Below are 21687 nucleotides of genomic sequence, written 5' to 3' on the forward strand. Positions count from 1 at the left end.
GTTACGTCCCACATGGCACCCTATTCCCTATATAGTGCACTACTTTTGACCAGGCTCTGGTCTTAGTGCACTATATAGGGAATAGGATGCCATTTGGACACAGCCTAACCTCCTCCTCCCTCCTTCCTCCTCCTTTACACCGTAGTTTGACTGTCAGAGATAGAGTACCGCATTGTGCAGGCAAGGTGACCTGACATTGCAACTTAAAGAGTTAGCTCGTCTAAATCCTCCTACAAACGTATTCATTGTAGGGTTTTGATACCCCTACAATCAGCTTGTGCTCACTCATTCATGCCTGTGGTTTACCATTGATATTCTAGATGTGTGTAATATTCAGCATTAACATGAGAAGTTTCAATCAGATGAAAGAGAGTGATTGCCCACAGTTGGAAGAATCCAATGTCATTTGGACCATACCAAGTCTTTCAATCTATTGCACCCACTGTAGGCTAAATCCACACTATCTTTTCCTACCACCGCTCTCTCTCTCTCTCTCTCTCTCTCTCTCTCTCTCTCTCTCTCCTGTCCCTCCTGTGTCCCCTCTCTCTCTCTCTCTCTCTCTGTGTCCCTCCCTCTCTCTCGCTCTCTCTGTGTCCCTCCCTCTCTCTCTCTCTCTCTCTCTCTCTCTCTCTCTCTCTCTCTCTCTCTCTCTGTGTCCCTCCCCTCTCTCTCTCTCTCTCTCTCTGTGTCCCTCCCCCTCTCTCTCTCTCTCTCTCTCTCTCTGTGTCCCTCCCTCTCTCTCTCTCTCTCTCTCTGTGTCCCTCCCTCTCTCCCTCTCTCCCTCTCTCCCTCTCCTCCCTCCCTCCCTCCCTCCCTCCCTCCCTCCCTCCCTCCCTCCCTCCCTCCCTCCCTCCCTCCCTCCCTCTCTCTGTCCCTCCCTCCCTCCGAGTTGGGTTGACAGCAGTGCATGGCTGGCAGCCTAGTCTCCTCTATTATAAGCACACTCCATTCTGCCTGTCAGACTGTCTCTAGTCTCTTACCTTGTGATTTCCTCTTTCAGGGCAGCCGGGTCAGGAGGGTAAAACTTGACACGTAAACACATGGTGAATGGAGGCTGGGCTGGGGGGAGAGGTCACATGTTAGAACAGAGGCTTTTTCTAGTAGTTACTGTGACCTAACTAGTAGTAACTGCCAAAGACTCAATCACCCAATCAAATTCACAACTGCATATCATCATGCATACTTCAATAGTCATACATGGTCATGCATTCATGTACTTACATTTCATTTGTTTGGCAATACATTTTGTAAACCCCAACCAGTGCTGAAAGACACAAGAGACAAAGACAAAAGACAAAGACAAAAACAAATCAGTCAAAAACAGTGTTTTCTAGGCGCTAAATACCTGACTGCTATCCCTCTGCCTCTACTCTAGACATTAGTGACAGACTACGTGGTCTGATTGCTCTGTAGTTGTGCATTCTGACTTGTTGTCTAGAGCTGGAGGGCATTCTAGAACAGAACTCCACTGAGCATCCTAACGCTGTTTTCTCTCTACCTCACTGATGTTTATATTCTCTCTCTCTCCTCATCCTCCTCCCTCTCTCTCTCTCTCTCTCTCTCCTTCACATCCCCCCTCTCTTACCCAATGACTCTTATAGAGATGAAAGAAAGGAAAGTGCTTTAGAGGAAGGACACTCAGAGAAACGCTTGTTGTCTGTCAGCTCATAACCATTTGGAAGAGAAAAAAATATCTCTGGTGAGTTGAACAGATGTTATCTCAATTCATCTGTATGAATAAAGGTTGAATGAAAAATGGAATACATTAAATGAGTGGGGAAGACACTACACCGGTGATACTGGCCTAGTTTGTTGATGTTAATCATATCTCCCATACATCACCTGTCTCTCCCCTGGCCTCGAGGTTCTGCTCTGGAGAGGAGGGCTTGGTTGAGCGCTTCACTGATAGACTGTGACAGAGTTGTGTCTGTCAAAGCCTCATATAGCCTCACTACAGTCCTTCTATCAAATCCTGAAACACTGCTCTAACTACCTGCCAATCTGAAAGGTGTATAGAAGAGACTGACAGTGAATATAGACTGGGTTAAGTACTCTGACTCTGACTGAGGAAGGCAGCAGTGGTGTGTATGTGTATGGATGCCAAGAGAAGCCAGGCTTCCCCAAAATATTGATAAATATATATATTTTAAATGGACTATTCGTCTCTCTGTGTTTCATAATTTTCCTTCAATTTGCAAGGCTGAATGTATCTCACCGGAGAAAGCATCCAAGTGAGCGAAACAGCGCCCCTCTGTCTCTGTATGTGTAGGCCATCTATTTGATGCTGTCTGGTCAAAAAGAGCATGACATTGTTGCTGCCTGTAGCATTGAATGCAAGGGAAGCCAGCAAGCATTTGGCCTCCATTCATAAAAAAAGTATAAAATAATAGCCACTCAGCATTGAAATAAACTGAGTGAGCTCAACTGTGAATGATCCTGGTGCACCAACAAAAATGTGTCAAGGGAAGCCAGTTTGGATTTGGCTTCACTCCAATCACATCACGAGAGCAATACGTCATAGACAGAAATAACTTGAATTGTTGCAGCTCATGTTGTTGTCTTCCGGTGGCTAGCTAGCTAAAAATGGGCCATTTCCTAAATTATCCATGGATGGAGACAGGGATTTGGATTTGTGGTTTTACTTAATTCTCTGTACTGGCCAATGATGCGATTCTGATCCAACCATAAATTCATATGTGGTGCCCTAACCTGAGAGAATGGAAGTTCAATATGTAGCTAGATGTAGAAGGCTAATGTTAACTAGCTACCATTGCCCACGATAGGAAGTTAGGCTAGTGAGCAAGCATTTTAGCAAGGTAGCCTAGGACAACAAAAAATAAAAGCTTGTACTGTATGACAGAGTCACAGACCATTTCATCAACATGAAAGAGAGGAGGATGGAATTGGCATTTCTCTACAAGTAGGGTGAGTCAACATGTTTTTTCTACTTGCATGGATGCACGCACACACACACACACACACACACACACACACACACACACACACACACACACACACACACACACACACACACACACACACACACACACACACACACACACACACACACACACACACACACACATCATATTTAGCGTACGTTGATTGGACTCATTTGTGTTCGGTATCTTTTTTTAATACAGTTGTCACTGTATTAAACTGAACATAGGTGATTTGATGATGGTGAAATGTTGACATTGAAATGTTGCTGGATTATAGGAGGCAGCTCCTGTTTTCTTTTGTGACTTGAGGTAACTCTCCCCGGTTCTAAATCAATAGTTGTTTAGTATTCCGAAAATGTTGTAAACATTACCTTGCTTGACCATGCTGTAGGTCATGTAACTGTTTGTTACATACAATATGTTTTGTGGACTTCACAGGACAGAGGTTACTCTCGGGTTTTGTGATGAAACAAAGGTGTGGTTGAATTTATTCTGCCACTGTGTCTTCTTGTTGTCTCGGCCTTAGGCCTATTATCACGGTCAAAAGGCATATGAACTAGCCTGTATCACATCCGGCCGTGATTGGGAGTCCCATAGGGCGGCACACAATTAACCCAGCGTCGTCCTGGTTTGGCCGGGGTAGGCCGTCATTAAATAAGAATTTGTTCTTAACTGACTTGTCTAGTTAAATAAAGGTTGAATCCAATTTGTGATATATATATATATATATATATATATATATATATATATATATATATATATATATATATATATATATATATATATATTTCACATTATTGCATCAGCTCCTCAACAATGTGATTTTGACACTCGTGTTAAGAATAGGTCATTTTTAAACTGATATAATTATATGTGTACTGTAACTAATTAGTCTGTCAAGGTAGAATGATGCTTTATTACACATAAAGTACACCTGACAAAAGCATTTCCCACAGATCAGGGTGAGGGAATATGTTTCCAAATAAGGTCCAGTTCAATACTCACAGTAAGAAACACCCAACAGCTCCAATCAGAGTTCCTGTCCAATCTGTCTGTCTGACAGCAGATGGCTGTCTTCTTCTGGTTAGTTTATGGGCAGAAAGATGTGCTACCACTTTTCTCCATCACTCTATAAATCCCTCTAGCATCAAATGTTTTTTCCTCACAACAACAACAACAACACTAGTATCTCTGAAAGTGTTGAGACAGAACAGGAACTGATTCTGATCGGCACAGAACCATTGTTCCTATGGGAATAGGATCTGTGTGTGTCACGTGTGGGTGTGCGTGTGTGAATCAGGCTGTGCAGACAAGAGAGTTAACACACAGTAATAACCTCAGGCTGTGACGCAGTAGAGTACGGGGTTGGGCTCTGCTGCAGGCACACATGAAAGAAGGAGAGAGAAGAGAAGGAGAAACTGTAGAAATAGCCTGCTCAGTGGCATATGTGTGATGTCATGGGAAAGAGAGTGAGAGAAAGAAAGAAAGAAAGAGAAAAAGAGAGCGGAGAGAGGGGAAGGGAGAGAGAGTGTGAAAGTGGCAGCAAGGGAGAGGTAGTTAAGAGAGAAACAGTCAGAAAGAAAGAGAGAGAGAGAGATAGACAGACATAAACAGAGAGAGAGGGAGTTACCCCTCCTCCCTGTCCGTTGACACCACCCACCCTCTGTTTGTCTGGGTCCACATATCTGATGCCAAAGTAGTCCTTCTCCAGCAGGTTAAGGTGGTGACAGATGAGATCAAACAGGTACTGTCCCTTTGCATCGCGCTGTAACACATAAGAAAACACTACATGAATAACTGAGGAGAGACAAATACTGTTACCAATGTAGGGGTGACAGAGGTGACAACCAGGTAGAGGAGATACCAGGTAATGCATCTCGCTGTACAACCGTGAAACACAACACTAGTTAGTAATGTAGGGGTGACAGTGGTTGGTAGCCAGGCAACGCCACAGACAGGGACTGACAAAGAGCTAAGGAGGAGAGGGGTGAAGACATGAACAGACACCATGTACAAAGATTTGGGGCTCAAAAGAAACAAGATTTCAATAACACCAGAACATGGTTAATATTTCACCAACCCTGGGGACATATCTGAGGAGAATCAAATATTAATATGCAGAAACAGCCATCTGTGATGTCTCGCTGAAACCTCTACTGCAGAGGAAAAGAGATGATGGAGAGAAGCAGTACGGACAGGTAGACAAGGTGGAAAATTGAGTAGAAGTGGAGCAATGTACAGGTGCAGACAGTGATGAGAAGGAAATGTAGAGAGTGAGAAATTCAATTGGCCCTTCAGTGTAGTGCTGTGAGTGGGAAATGGAATAGGCCCTGCTGTGCAGTACAGCGCATGACAAATGGAATGGTCCCGCTTCTGTAGACTTTTCAAAGAGCGAGAAATGGAATATGCTCTACTGCTTACTGCCTGCTCAGGCATAGGTGGTCACTGGGTGACTGGGCTCAGCCCCAGCCTGTCTGTCTGTTGATGTAATCAGTATCCACCTCAGCCCAGCCTGTCTGTCTGTTGATGTAATCAGTATCCACCTCAGCCCAGCCTGTCTGTTGATGTAATCAGAATCCACCTCAGCCCAGCCTGTCTGTTGATGTAATCAGAATCCACCTCAGCCCAGGCTGTCTGTCTGTTGATGTAATCAGTATCCACCTCAGCCCAGCCTGTCTGTTGATGTAATCAGTATCCACCTCAGCCCCAGCCTGTCTGTTGATGTAATCAGTATCCACCTCAGCCCAGCCTGTCTGTTGATGTAATCAGTATCCACCTCAGCCCAGCCTGTCTGTTGATGTAATCAGTATCCACCTCAGCCCAGCCTGTCTGTTGATGTAATCAGTATCCACCTCAGCCCAGCCTGTCTGTCTGTTGATGTAATCAGTATCCACCTCAGCCCAGCCTGTCTGTTGATGTAATCAGTATCCACCTCAGCCCCAGCCTGTCTGTTGATGTAATCAGTATCCACCTCAGCCCAGCCTGTCTGTTGATGTAATCAGTATCCACCTCAGCCCAGGCTGTCTGTCTGTTGATGTAATCAGTATCCACCTCAGCCCAGCCTGTCTGTTGATGTAATCAGTATCCACCTCAGCCCCAGCCTGTCTGTTGATGTAATCAGTATCCACCTCAGCCCAGCCTGTCTGTTGATGTAATCAGTATCCACCTCAGCCCCAGCCAGTCTGATGATGTAATCAGTATCCACCTCAGCCCCAGCCTGTCTGATGATGTAATCAGTATCCACCTCAGCCCAGCCTGTCTGTTGATGTAATCAGTATCCACCTCAGCCCCAGCCTGTCTGTGATGTAATCAGTATCCACCTCAGCCCCAGCCTGTCTGTTGATGTAATCAGTATCCACCTCAGCCCAGCCTGTCTGTTGATGTAATCAGTATCCACCTCAGCCCCAGCCTGTCTGTTGATGTAATCAGTATCCACCTCAGCCCCAGCCTGTCTGTTGATGTAATCAGTATCCACCTCAGCCCCAGCCAGTCTGATGATGTAATCAGTATCCACCTCAGCCCCAGCCAGTCTGTTGATGTAATCAGTATCCACCTCAGCCCCAGCCTGTCTGATGATGTAATCAGTATCCACCTCAGCCCCAGCCTGTCTGATGATGTAATCAGTATCCACCTCAGCCCGGCCAGTCTGATGATGTAATCAGTATCCACCTCAGCCCCAGCCTGTCTGTGATGTAATCAGTATCCACCTCAGCCCCAGCCTGTCTGTTGATGTAATCAGTATCCACCTCAGCCCCAGCCAGTCTGTTGATGTAATCAGTATCCACCTCAGCCCCAGCCTGTCTGATGATGTAATCAGTATCCACCTCAGCCCAGCCAGTCTGATGATGTAATCAGTATCCACCTCAGCCCCAGCCTGTCTGATGATGTAATCAGTATCCACCTCAGCCCCAGCCTGTCTGATGATGTAATCAGTATCCACCTCAGCCCAGCCTGTCTGTTGATGTAATCAGTATCCACCTCAGCCCCAGCCTGTCTGTGATGTAATCAGTATCCACCTCAGCCCCAGCCTGTCTGTTGATGTAATCAGTATCCACCTCAGCCCCAGCCAGTCTGTTGATGTAATCAGTATCCACCTCAGCCCCAGCCTGTCTGATGATGTAATCAGTATCCACCTCAGCCCAGCCAGTCTGATGATGTAATCAGTATCCACCTCAGCCCCAGCCTGTCTGTTGATGTAATCAGTATCCACCTCAGCCCAGGCTGTCTGTCTGTTGATGTAATCAGTATCCACCTCAGCCCCAGCCTGTCTGTTGATGTAATCAGTATCCACCTCAGCCCAGGCTGTCTGTCTGTTGATGTAATCAGTATCCACCTCAGCCCAGCCAGTCTGTTGATGTAATCAGTATCCACCTCAGCCCCAGCCTGTCTGTTGATGTAATCAGTATCCACCTCAGCCCAGGCTGTCTGTCTGTTGATGTAATCAGTATCCACCTCAGCCCAGGCTGTCTGTCTGTTGATGTAATCAGTATCCACCTCAGCCCCAGCCAGTCTGATGATGTAATCAGTATCCACCTCAGCCCATGCTGTCTGTCTGTTGATGTAATCAGTATCCACCTCAGCCCAGGCTGTCTGTCTGTTGATGTAATCAGTATCCACCTCAGCCCAGCCTGTCTGTTGATGTAATCAGTATCCACCTCAGCTCAGGCTGTCTGTCTGTTGATGTAATCAGTATCCACCTCAGCCCCAGCCAGTCTGATGATGTAATCAGTATCCACCTCAGCCCCAGCCTGTCTGTCTGTTGATGTAATTAGTATCCACCTCAGCTCCAGCCTGTCTGTTGATGTAATCAGTATCCACCTCAGCCTCAGCCTGTCTGTCTGTTGATGTAATCAGTATCCACCTCAGCCCAGGCTGTCTGTTGATGTAATCAGTATCCACCTCAGCCCAGCCTGTCTGTTGATGTAATCAGTATCCACCTCAGCCCCAGCCTGTCTGTCTGTTGATGTAATCAGTATCCACCTCAGCCCCAGCCTGTCTGCCTGTTGATGTAATCAGTATCCACCTCAGCCCAGGCTGTCTGTTGATGTAATCAGTATCCACCTCAGCTCAGGCTGTCTGTCTGTTGATGTAATCAGTATCCACCTCAGCCCCAGCCAGTCTGATGATGTAATCAGTATCCACCTCAGCCCCAGCCTGTCTGTCTGTTGATGTAATCAGTATCCACCTCAGCCCCAGCCTGTCTGTTGATGTAATCAGTATCCACCTCAGCCCAGCCTGTCTGTTGATGTAATCAGTATCCACCTCAGCCCAGCCTGTCTGTTGATGTAATCAGTATCCACCTCAGCCCAGCCTGTCTGTTGATGTAATCAGTATCCACCTCAGCCCAGGCTGTCTGTTGATGTAATCAGTATCCACCTCAGCTCAGGCTGTCTGTCTGTTGATGTAATCAGTATCCACCTCAGCCCCAGCCAGTCTGATGATGTAATCAGTATCCACCTCAGCCCCAGCCTGTCTGTCTGTTGATGTAATCAGTATCCACCTCAGCCCCAGCCTGTCTGTCTGTTGATGTAATCAGTATCCACCTCAGCTCCAGCCTGTCTGTTGATGTAATCAGTATTCACCTCAGCCCCAGCCTGTCTGTCTGTTGATGTAATCAGTATCCACCTCAGCCCAGGCTGTCTGTTGATGTAATCAGTATCCACCTCAGCCCCAGCCTGTCTGTCTGTTGATGTAATCAGTATCCACCTCAGCCCAGCCTGTCTGTTGATGTAATCAGTATCCACCTCAGCCCCAGCCTGTCTGTTGATGTAATCAGTATCCACCTCAGCCCCAGCCTGTCTGTTGATGTAATCAGTATCCACCTCAGCCCCAGCCTGTCTGTTGATGTAATCAGTATCCACCTCAGCCCAGCCTGTCTGTTGATGTAATCAGTATCCACCTCAGCCCCAGCCTGTCTGTTGATGTAATCAGTATCCACCTCAGCCCCAGCCTGTCTGTTGATGTAATCAGTATCCACCTCAGCCCAGCCTGTCTGTTGATGTATCAGTATCCACCTCAGCCCAGCCTGTCTGTTGATGTAATCAGTATCCACCTCAGCCCAGCCTGTCTGTTGATGTATCAGTATCCACCTGAGCCCAGCCTGTCTGTTGATGTATCAGTATCCACCTCAGCCCAGCCTGTCTGTTGATGTAATCAGTATCCACCTCAGCCCCAGCCTGTCTGTTGATGTAATCAGTATCCACCTCAGCCCAGCCTGTCTGTGATGTAATCAGTATCCACCTCAGCCCAGCCTGTCTGTTGATGTAATCAGTATCCACCTCAGCCCCAGCCTGTCTGTTGATGTAATCAGTATCCACCTCAGCCCAGCCTGTCTGTGATGTAATCAGTATCCACCTCAGCCCAGCCTGTCTGTTGATGTAATCAGTATCCACCTCAGCCCAGCCTGTCTGTCTGTTGATGTAATCAGTATCCACCTCAGCCCCAGCCTGTCTGATGATGTAATCAGTATCCACCTCAGCCCAGCCTGTCTGTTGATGTATCAGTATCCACCTCAGCCCAGCCTGTCTGTTGATGTAATCAGTATCCACCTCAGCCCCAGCCTGTCTGTTGATGTAATCAGTATCCACCTGAGCCCCAGCCTGTCTGTTGATGTAATCAGTATCCACCTCAGCCCAGCCTGTCTGTTGATGTAATCAGTATCTACCTCAGCCCAGCCAGTCTGATGATGTAGTCAGTATCTACCTCAGCCCCAGCCTGTCTGATGATGTAGTTAGTATTTACCTCAGCCCCAGCCTGTCTGATGATTTAATCAGTATCTACCTCAGCCCAGCCAGTCTGATGATGTAGTCAGTATCTACCTCAGCCCAGCCAGTCTGATGATGTAGTCAGTATCTACCTCAGCCCCAGCCTGTCTGATGATGTAATCAGTATCTACCTCAGCCCAGCCAGTCTGATGATGGAGTCAGTATCTACCTCAGCCCCAGCCTGTCTGATGATGTAGTCAGTATCTACCTCAGCCCCAGCCTGTCTGATGATGTAGTCAGTATTTACCTCAGCCCCAGCCAGTCTGATGATGTAGTCAGTATCTACCTCAGCCCCAGCCTGTCTGATGATGTAATCAGTATCTACCTCAGCCCCAGCCTGTCTGATGATGTAGTCAGTATTTACCTCAGCCCAGCCTGTCTGTTGATGTAATGTATCCACCTCAGCCCCAGCCTGTCTGTTGATGTAATCAGTATCCACCTGAGCCCCAGCCTGTCTGTTGATGTAATCAGTATCCACCTCAGCCCAGCCTGTCTGTTGATGTAATCAGTATCTACCTCAGCCCAGCCAGTCTGATGATGTAGTCAGTATCTACCTCAGCCCCAGCCTGTCTGATGATGTAGTTAGTATTTACCTCAGCCCCAGCCTGTCTGATGATTTAATCAGTATCTACCTCAGCCCAGCCAGTCTGATGATGTAGTCAGTATCTACCTCAGCCCAGCCAGTCTGATGATGTAGTCAGTATCTACCTCAGCCCCAGCCTGTCTGATGATGTAATCAGTATCTACCTCAGTCCAGCCAGTCTGATGATGGAGTCAGTATCTACCTCAGCCCCAGCCTGTCTGATGATGTAGTCAGTATCTACCTCAGCCCCAGCCTGTCTGATGATGTAGTCAGTATTTACCTCAGCCCCAGCCAGTCTGATGATGTAGTCAGTATCTACCTCAGCCCCAGCCTGTCTGATGATGTAGTCAGTATCTACCTCAGCCCCAGCCAGTCTGATGATGTAGTCAGTATCTACCTCAGCCCCAGCCTGTCTGATGATGTAATCAGTATCTACCTCAGCCCCAGCCAGTCTGATGATGTCGTCAGTATTTACCTCAGCCCCAGCCAGTCTGATGCTGCAGTCAGTCACTCTATGACAGGCCTGGGCAATTATTTTCCATGGAGGGCTATATTTTTGCCATCGCGGGCCAGAATCATATTACAGGATTATACATCATGTGTATGACTGTGTTGACAGATCTACTGTAAATCATATATCTAATATCTACTGTAAATCACATCCAGATATGCTACTTATTTCACTTTTTTAACATGCACAGAAATAAACCACATCCATGTTCTCCTTTTGGTAGGTATTTTCATTATTAAACATGCAATGAACTACATGGACAGAAAAGTACAGTTTCTGATGTTGCTATGCGAAGGATTGCTGAGAGGTGAGGGTCAGTAAGCGATGATCTGTGCCTTGACTTGTTATATTTCATCACTGAAAATGTCTGTTCACATACAGTAGCTTGCGAAAGTATTCACCCCCGTGGCATTTTTCCTATTTTATTGCGGTACAACCTGGAATTAAAATAGATTTTTTTGGGGGGGGGGGTTGTATAATTTTGGGGGGTTTGTATAATTTTACACAACATGCCTACCACTTTGAAGATGCAAAACAAAAAGTGAAACAAAGTAGAAATAAGACAAAAAAACAGAAAACTTGAGCGTGCATAACGATTCAACCCCCCAAAGTCAATACTTTGTAGAGCCACCTTTTGCAGCAATTAAAGCTGCAAGTCTCTGAGGGTATGTCTCTATAAGCTTGGCACATCGAGCCACTGGGAATTTTGCCCTTTCTTCAAGGCAAAACTGCCCCAGCTCCTTCAAGTTGGTTGGGTTCCGCTGGTGTACAGCAATCTTTATGTCATTCCACAGATTCTCAATTGGATTGAGGTCTGGGCTTTGACAAGGTCATTCCAAGACATTTAAATGTTTCCCCTTAAACCACTCAAGATTTGCTTTAGCAGTAAGCTTAGGGTCATTGTCCTGGTGAACTTCCGCTCCAGTCTCAAATCTCTGGAAGACTGAAATAGGTTTCCCTCAAGAATCTCCCTGTGTTTAGCGCCACCCATCATTCCTTCAATTCTGACCAGTTTCATAGTCCCTGCCATTGATAAACATCCCCACAGCATGATGCTGCCACCGCCATGCTTCATTGTGGGGATGGTGTTCTAGGGGTGATGAGAGGTGTTGGGTTTGCGCCAGACATAGTGTGTTTCTTGATGGCCAAAAAGCTCAATTTTAGTATCATCTGACCAGAGTACCTTCTTCCATATGTTTGGGGAGTCTCCCACATAACATGCCTTTTGGCGAACACCAACTGTGTTTTCTTATTTTGTTCTTTAAGCCATGGCTTATTTCTGGCCACTTTTCCATAAAGCCCAGCTCTGTGGAGTGTATGACTTAAAATGGTCCTATGGACAGATGCTTCAATCTACGCTGTGGAGCTTTGCATCTCCTTCAGGCTTATCTTTGTTCTCTCTGTTGCCTCTCTAATTAATGCCCTTGCCTCGTCCGTGAGAGTTGGTGGGCGGCCCTCTCTTAGCAGGTTTGATTTGGTGCCATATTCTTTCAATTTTTTAATAATGGATTTAATGGTGCTCCGTGGGATGTTCAAAGTTTTGGATATTTTTTTACAACCCAACCCTGATCTGTACTTCTCCACAACTTTGTCCATGACCTGTTTGGAGAGCTCCTTGGTCATGTTGGTACCCCTTGCTTAGTGGTACCCCTTACTTAGTGGTGTTGCAGACTCTGGGGCCTTTCAGAGGTGTATATATACTGAGATCATGTGAAACTTAGATTGCGCACAAGTGGACTTTATTTAACTAATTATGTGACTTCTGGTAAGGTAAATGGTTGAACCAGATCATTTTTAGGGGCTTCATTGCAAAGGGGATGAATACATACAGTTGAAGTCGGAAGTTTACATACACTTAGGTTGGAGTCATTAAAACTTGTTTTTTCAACCACTCCACAAATTTCTTGTTTGTATTTCAAGGCCTACCTTCAAACTCAGTGTCTCTTTGCTTGACATCATGGGAAAATCAAAATAAATCAGCCAAGAACTCAGAAATAAAATTGTAGACCTCCACAAGTATGGATCATCTTTGGGAGCAATTTCCAAACGCCTGAAGGTACTACGTTCATCTGGACAAACAATAGTACGCAAGTATAAACACCATGGGACCACGCAGGCTTCATACCACTCAGGTAAGAGACGTGTTCTGTCTCCTAGAGATGGACGTACTTTGGGGTGAAAGGTGCAAATCAATCCCAGAACAACAGCAAAGAACCATGTGAGGATGCTGGAGGAAACAGGTACAAAATGATCTATATCCCAGGTAAACCTGAAAGGCCGCTCATCAAGGAAGAAGCCACTGCTCCAAAACCGCCATAAAAAAGCCCGACTACGGTTTGCAACTGCACATGGGAACAAAGATCGTACTTTTTGGAGAATTTTCCTCTGGTCTGATGAAACAAAAATAGAACTGTTTGGCCATAATGACCATCACTATGTTTGGAGGAAAAGGGGGGATGCTTGCAAGCCGAAGAATTCCATCCAAACCGTGAAGTACGAGGGAGGCAGCATCATGTTGTGGGGTGCTTTGCTGCAGGAGGGACTGGTGCACTTCACAAAATAGATAGCATCATGAGGAAAGGAAAATTATGTGGATGTATTGACGCAACATCTCAAGACATCAGTCAGGAAGTTAAAGCTTGGTCACAAATAGGTCTTCCAAATGGACAATGACCCCAAGCATACTTCCAAAGTTGTGGCAAAATGGCTTAAGGACAACAAAGTCAAGGTATTGGAGTGGCCATCACAAAGCCCTGACTTCAATCCTATAGCAAATTTGTGGGCAGAACTGAAAAAGTGTGTGCGAGCAAGGAGGCCTACAAACCTGACTCAGTTACACCAGCTCTGTCAGGAGGAATGGGCCAAAATTCAACCAAATTTTTGTGGGAAGCTTGTGGAACATTACCCGAAACGTTTGACCCAAGTTGAACAATTTAAAGGAAATTCTACCAAATACTAATTGAGTGTATGTAAACTTCTGACCCACTGGGAATGTAATGAAAGAAACACAAGCTGAAATAAATAATTATCTCTATTATTATTCTGACATTTCACATTCTTAAAATAAAGTGGTGATCCTAACTGACCTAAGACAGGGAATTTTTACTAGGATTAAATGTCAGGACTTGTGAAAATCTGAGTTTAAATGTATTTGGCTAAGGTGTATGTAAACCTCAGACTTCAACTGTATACACGCTTGTATACCACCTTTGTTTTGTATTTTTGAGGAAAATTAAATTTCATTTCACTTCACCAATTTGGACTATTTTGTGTATGTCCATTACATGAAATCCAAATAAAAATCTATTTAAATTACAGGTTGTAATGCAACAAAATAGGAAAAATGCCAAGGAGGATGAATACTTTTGCAAAGCACTGTACAAAAGGTTGACCCACAAAGTACAAACATCTTCTGAGCATGACTCCTAAAGTTTGGAAAGTTTTATTAATCGAGAGATCTATAGAACCTTGTCTGTGACATTGTTTTGAATAGTTCTCCAATCGCTGCATCAGACTGAAGATGGATTAGCTCAAGTTGCAGGTCAGTGGGAGCATTATCCACATACTTCTCTCCCTGGTCATCTGATAGGGAACAGACTAGTAGTGTCGGAAGGTGGGTGAAATTGTTGGCTTCTACTTGGCAGTTCAGGAGGAGTCATTTTCCCTTGAAGGCCTTGACAAGGCTATAGATCTGATGTGCAAAAAGGCTCTTCCCTTGTAGTTTGGAATTCAGTTCATTCATGACGGCCATGATGTCCAAGGTGAAGGCAAAATCAGTCAACCATTATTTGTCTTGCAGTTGAGGGAAATCCACATATTTTCCTTTCATTTGCAAAAACTCAGCAATTTCCGACTTCAGGTCCCACACCCTTTTAAGCACCTTCCCCAAACTCAGCCATCTCACATTTGGGAGGTAGGGGAGATCTGCATGACCAGTCTCTGTCTCTTCCAACAGTGAGACAAACTGCCTGTGGTTTAAAGATTTTCCTCTTATCAAGTTTACCACTTTATTGACTGTATCCACAACATGACTCCTTTTCAGAACACATTTACAGAGCACCTCCTGATGAATAATGTAATGCAGGAAAATAATTGTCTGATCTTGGGTTCAGCTCAGCTACTTGATCTTCTATCCTTTTCAAAAGACCAACATTTTTTCCTGTCAAGTTTGGGCACCATCAGTGGTCACACTGGGTAACTTTTCAAAACTCAGTCCCAGCTCTGCCACACATATTAACCTCCTCCAATAAATCCTTCCCTGTGGTTGTGTTCTTCGTTGACTGCACTGAAGCAAGGTCCTCTGTAATTTAAAAGTCTGGGGTTATGCCCCGGAAGAATATCAACAACTGCTCCGTGTCACATGCATCACTGTTCTCATCCAGGACCAAGGCGAAATCCTTTACCTTGTCTTTCAACTGTTGTTCCATATTCTCTGCGATGTCCTCAACCCGCTGTGTCAATGTTTGTCTTGACAGGGAAACATTTTCAAACAACTCTTTCTTGTCTGGGCAAACTATTTCTGCAGAGTCAATTAAACGTTCTTTAATGAATTCGCCCTCAACGAATGATTTGCTATGTTTCGCAATTTTGTGGGACAGTACATAGCTAGCTCTCGCAAATCATTTGCTGAATGCAGTTTTGTGAAAAGTCCTTGCTGCTTTTGCAACTGAGAAAGCAACTCTTTCGATGCACTTGCCCTCTGCTCACAGGACATATTCCTATGTTTCTCTGCATGCTTCGTCTGGAAGTGTCGGGACAAGTTGTAGTCTTTCAAGACAGCTCTCTTTGCACACTAAGCACACAGCTTTCCCTGATTCCTCAATAAATAAACAGTTCAATGTCCACTCTTGCTGGAACACCCTACGTTCATTGTCTACTTTCCTTTTTTTTATCTTTGAAAAACTCATTTTTGCGCAATTTATTTGTAACTGTGACGTGTGTGTCAGCCTGTCTGTCACTGTCTGTCCTCATGCAATTGTTATTTATAGGTGCCTTCAAAAAATATGTCCCATAAGTGGTGAGAGTTAAATCATAACACAAAGGTGGGTATTCATTGGGACTTTTTCAAAACTTTACTATAGCAAATTCTCTACGTGATCTGAGCATGATTCCGTGGGCCGTATTGAATCAGGTCGCGGGCTGCATACAGACCTGGGCCGGCCTTTGTCCAGGCTTGGTCTAGGCCCTGGTGCGTTGATTAGTGAGGACTGCTGGGACAGTCACAGGTGGGGGCTCATGCCTTTCTACTCCCTCTGTACCTTCTAGCCAATGTCACTGACATACTACACCATTCACAATTGTGCACTTCTCAGGTATTGATTAATGCATGCTAACGCAGCAGCCCGCTACAGTACAGCCCAGCAGTAGTATGTGGCACAGCATGGAGACAGCTGTGTTTAGTGGCAGCTAAAACTCACATACTCTACTCTACTGTAATATGAATGACCCAGGCCCAGTAATATGAATGACCCAGGCCCAGTAATATGAATGACCCAGGCATATGAATGACCCAGGCCCAGTAATATGAATGACCCAGGCCCAGTAATATGAATTACCCAGGCCCAGTAATATGAATTACCCAGGCCCAGTCATATGAATTACCCAGACCCAGTAATATGAATGACCCAGGCCCAGTAATATGAATGACCCAGGCCCAGTAATATGAATTACCCAGGCCCAGTAATATGAATTACCCAGGCCCAGTCATATGAATTACCCAGACCCAGTCATATGAATGGCCCAGATACAGCGGCAGAGAGAGAGAGAGAGAGAGAGAGATTATGATTGAGAGCGAGAGATTATGATTGTATTGTCATGTCCCCTTCTCCAAGCCGGAAGGTTGCGAGTTCAAACCCCTGAGCTGACAAGGTACAAATCTGTTGTTCTGCCCCTGAACAGGCAGTTAACCCACTGTTCCTAGGCCGTTCCTAGGCCATCATTGAAAATAAGAATTTGTTCTTAATTAACTGACTTGCCTGGTTAAATAAAAAATAAAATGAATGGCCCAGTAATAAGAATGGCCCAGTTTACCACCATAAAACACATCAGCAGGGCTGAGGCTGGCATCTGGCAAAGCCCTAGGTGACTGTATGGCTCAGTGTTAGCGCTGAGGACGCTGACTGAATGTTAACACTGGCTAGCACCACAGAAGCCTGACCTTTTCCAGTCTCTCTATGGGATCGCACATCCACTGGCTACTGTCTCTGTCCAGTATGTCACCGTCACAGCAGCTATACCACACACACTGAGGACTATCCTCCATGACACGAAGCGCTGACTCGCACTCCCTTAAAATACAATCATCCTGCCGGTCTGAGAGTGGCAGGCAGACACAAACACCGCTCCACAGAAGCACATACAGAGACACTGCACCAACATATACACACATATAGTACCTGCTTCCTATACTAAGCTACATAACTTATCTACAGCCTAAATGAGGCAGACAGCCTCTCTAATGAATCACAGTGTGTGTGTGATGTCATTTATGGCAACTGTGTTTACTGAAAGACAACAAAACACAGAGCCATTTATCACGACATGTCTGAACATTTAGGAATGAAATGAACTGGAACCCAAACACAGGCTTTCTTTCATTAGACTAATCCTAGGTTTTGTCCCAAATGGCTCTCTATTCCCTTTATTGTGCACTACTACTATACAGAGAAGATGGTGCCATTTTGGATGCACACAACAATCTCTGTCCCTCACCAGGAACAACAACACTTTACATATTTAGCAGACACTCTTATCAAGAGCAATTGGGGTTAAGTGCCTTGTTCAAGGGTACATTGACATATTTTTCACCTATGGGATTCAAACCAGCAACCTTTCGGTTACTGGCACAACACTCTTATCCACTAGGCTACCTGCCACCTATAGCACTTAGCAGTCACTAAGCAGCTTTACATACTGTATTATGGCTACAAAAGCACCACTGCACATTGCAAGTGCATACAGCTGACCTCAACTTGTACTGAATGTATACTTTGCATATTGATGAGATAAATTCAACTTTACAAAGTTGAGAGCAGCACCCCTGGTACAGAAACAGCAGTACTTAAGCAGGGCTGAAGACAATGACCGTATATATTAAAGGACTGAAGCAGGGCTGAAGACAATGACTGTATATATTAGAGGACTGAAGCAGGGCTGAAGACAATGACTGTATATATTAGAGGACTGAAGCAGGGCTGAAGACAATGACTGTATATATTAGAGGACTGAAGCAGGGCTGAAGACAATGACTGTATATATTAGAGGACTGAAGCAGGGCTGAAGACAATGACTGTATATATTAGAGGACTGAAGCAGAGCTGAAGACAATGACTGTATATATCAGAAGACTGAAGCAGGGCTGAAGACAATGACTGTATATATTAGAGGACTGAAGCAGGGCTGAAGACAATGACTGTATATATTAAAGGACTGAAGCAGGGCTGAAGACAATGACTGTATATATTAGAGGACTGAAGCAGGGCTGAAGACAATGACTGTATATATTAAAGGACTGAAGCAGGGCTGAAGACAATGACTGTATATATTAAAGGACTGAAGCAGGGCTGAAGACAATGACTGTATATATTAGAGGACTGAAGCAGGGCTGAAGACAATGACTGTATATATTAGAGGACTGAAGCAGGGCTGAAGACAATGACTGTATATATTAGAGGACTGAAGCAGGGCTGAAGACAATGACTGTATATATTAGAGGACTGAAGCAGAGCTGAAGACAATGACTGTATATATCAGAAGACTGAAGCAGGGCTGAAGACAATGACTGTATATATTAGAGGACTGAAGCAGGGCTGAAGACAATGACTGTATATATTAAAGGACTGAAGCAGGGCTGAAGACAATGACTGTATATATTAGAGGACTGAAGCAGGGCTGAAGACAATGACTGTATATATTAGAGGACTGAAGCAGGGCTGAAGACAATGACTGTATATATTAAAGGACTGAAGCAGGGCTGAAGACAATGACTGTATATATTAAAGGGACTGAAGCAGGGCTGAAGACAATGACTGTATATATTAAAGGACTGAAGCAGGGCTGAAGACAATGACTGTATATATTAAAGGGACTGAAGCAGGGCTGAAGACAATGACTGAATATATTAGAAGACTGAAGCAGGGCTGAAGACAATGACTGTATATATTCAAGGACTGAAGCAGGGCTGAAGACAATGACTGTATATATTACAAGACTGAAGCAGGGCTGAAGACAATGACTGTATATATTAAAGGACTGAAGCAGGGCTGAAGACAATGACTGTATATATTAAAGGACTGAAGCAGGGCTGAAGACAATTACTGTATATATTAGAAGACTGAAGCAGGGCTGAAGACAATGACTGTATATATTAAAGGACTGAAGCAGGGCTGAAGACAATGACTGTATATATTAAAGGACTGAAGCAGGGCTGAAGACAATGACTGTATATATTAGAAGACTGAAGCAGGGCTGAAGACAATGACTGTATATATTAAAGGACTGAAGCAGGGCTGAAGACAATGACTGTATATATTAGAAGACTGAAGCAGGGCTGAAGACAATGACTGTATATATTAAAGGACTGAAGCAGGGCTGAAGACAATGACTGTATATATTAGAAGACTGAAGCAGGGCTGAAGACAATGACTGTATATATTAAAGGACTGAAGCAGGGCTGAAGACAATGACTGTATATATTAGAACACTGAAGCAGGGCTGAAGACAATGACTGTATATATTAGAAGACTGAAGCAGGGCTGAAGACAATGACTGTATATATTAAAGGACTGAAGCAGGGCTGAAGACAATGACTGTATATATTAGAAGACTGAAGCAGGGCTGAAGACAATGACTGTATATATTAGAAGACTGAAGCAGGGCTGAAGACAATGACTGTATATATTAAAGGGACTGAAGCAGGGCTGAAGACAATGACTGAATATATTAGAACACTGAAGCAGGGCTGAAGACAATGACTGTATATATTAAAGGACTGAAGCAGGGCTGAAGACAATGACTGTATATATTACAAGACTGAAGCAGGGCTGAAGACAATGACTGTATATATTAAAGGGACTGAAGCAGGGCTGAAGACAATGACTGTATATATTAGAAGACTGAAGCAGGGCTGAAGACAATGACTGTATATATTAGAGGACTGAAGCTAAAGCGTATTGATCCGATGCAAGGCAAAGCGGTCTCTGATGTCCCTATGGGAATACGCCCAGAGACGAGCTACTGTGGAAGAACAAAAACTATGTAGAAAAACGCTGTATTGTACAATATAGATTTGTGGGGAGTGTGGATATGTTATGTTAATGCAGAGTACCATGTTTTGGTACAGTATTCCACTGCTTTGCTCTACCACCTACCACCACCCACTTTCTACCCACCACCCACTTTCTACCTACCACATAACACATAACACTAATCTACAGAACACCATTACTATCAGTGAATATCACCACCCACTTTCTAATCTACAGAACACCATTACTGCCAGTGAATAACACCACCCACTTTCTAATCTACAGAACACTATTACTATCAGTGAATATCACCACCCACTTTCTAATCTACAGAACACCATTACTGCCAGTGAATAACACCACCCACTTTCTAATCTACAGAACACCATTACTGCCAGTGAATAACACCACCCACTTTCTAATCTACAGAACACCATTACTATCAGTGAATATCACCACCCACTTTCTAATCTACAGAACACCATTACTATCAGTGAATATCACCACCCACTTTCTAATCTACAGAACACCATTACTGTGAGTGAATAACACCACCCACTTTCTAATCTACAGAACACCATCACTATCAGTGAATATCACCACCCACTTTCTAATCTACAGAACACCATTACTGCCAGTGAATAACACCACCCACTTTCTAATCTACAGAACACCATTACTGTCAGTGAATATCACCACCCACTTTCTAATCTACAGAACACCATTACTGTCAGTGAATATCACCACCCACTTTCTAATCTACAGAACACCATTACTGCCAGTGAATAACACCACCCACTTTCTAATCTACAGAACACCATTACTGTCAGTGAATAACACCACCCACTTTCTAATCTACAGAACACCATTACTATCAGTGAATAACACCACCCACTTTCTAATCTACAGAACACCATTACTATCAGTGAATAACACCACCCACTTTCTAATCTACAGAACACCATTACTGCCAGTGAATAACACCACCCACTTTCTAATCTACAGAACACCATTACTGCCAGTGAATATCACCACCCACTTTCTAATCTACAGAACACCATTACTGCCAGTGAATAACACCACCCACTTTCTAATCTACAGAACAGCATTACTGCCAGTGAATACCACCACCCACTTTCTAATCTACAGAACACCATTACTGCCAGTGAATATCACCACCCACTTTCTAATCTACAGAACACCATTACTGCCAGTGAATAACACCACCCACTTTCTAATCTACAGAACACCATTACTGTCAGTGAATAACACCACCCACTTTCTAATCTACAGAACACCATTACTGCCAGTGAATAACACCACCCACTTTCTAATCTACAGAACACCATTACTGCCAGTGAATAACACCACCCACTTTCTAATCTACAGAACACCATTACTGCCAGTGAATAACACCACCCACTTTCTAATCTACAGAACACCATTACTGCCAGTGAATATCACCACCCACTTTCTAATCTACAGAACACCATTACTGCGAGTGAATATCACCACCCACTTTCTAATCTACAGAACACCATCACTATCAGTGAATATCACCACCCACTTTCTAATCTACAGAACACCATTACTGCCAGTGAATAACACCACCCACTTTCTAATCTACAGAACACCATTACTA

At 44.4% G+C, this 21687-nt stretch overlaps 1 protein-coding gene across 1 annotated transcript in view; it reads right to left on the reverse strand.

Annotated features, from left to right (window-relative positions):
* The window catches only part of LOC118380064 (FERM domain-containing protein 5-like), a 165289-nt gene that overhangs the window by 45692 nt on the left and 97910 nt on the right, over positions 1–21687 (reverse strand). Inside the window, exons 2-4 of the mRNA XM_052515802.1 lie at positions 4603–4707; positions 1222–1264; positions 981–1059 (exon numbers count right to left, since the gene is read on the reverse strand). Coding sequence (XP_052371762.1) covers positions 981–1059; positions 1222–1264; positions 4603–4707 — 227 coding nt within the window. The remainder of the gene's footprint in view (positions 1–980; positions 1060–1221; positions 1265–4602; positions 4708–21687) is intronic.

The sequence above is a fragment of the Oncorhynchus keta genome, unplaced genomic scaffold (assembly GCF_023373465.1).
Source record: "Oncorhynchus keta strain PuntledgeMale-10-30-2019 unplaced genomic scaffold, Oket_V2 Un_scaffold_3114_pilon_pilon, whole genome shotgun sequence".
NCBI lineage: Eukaryota > Metazoa > Chordata > Actinopteri > Salmoniformes > Salmonidae > Oncorhynchus > Oncorhynchus keta.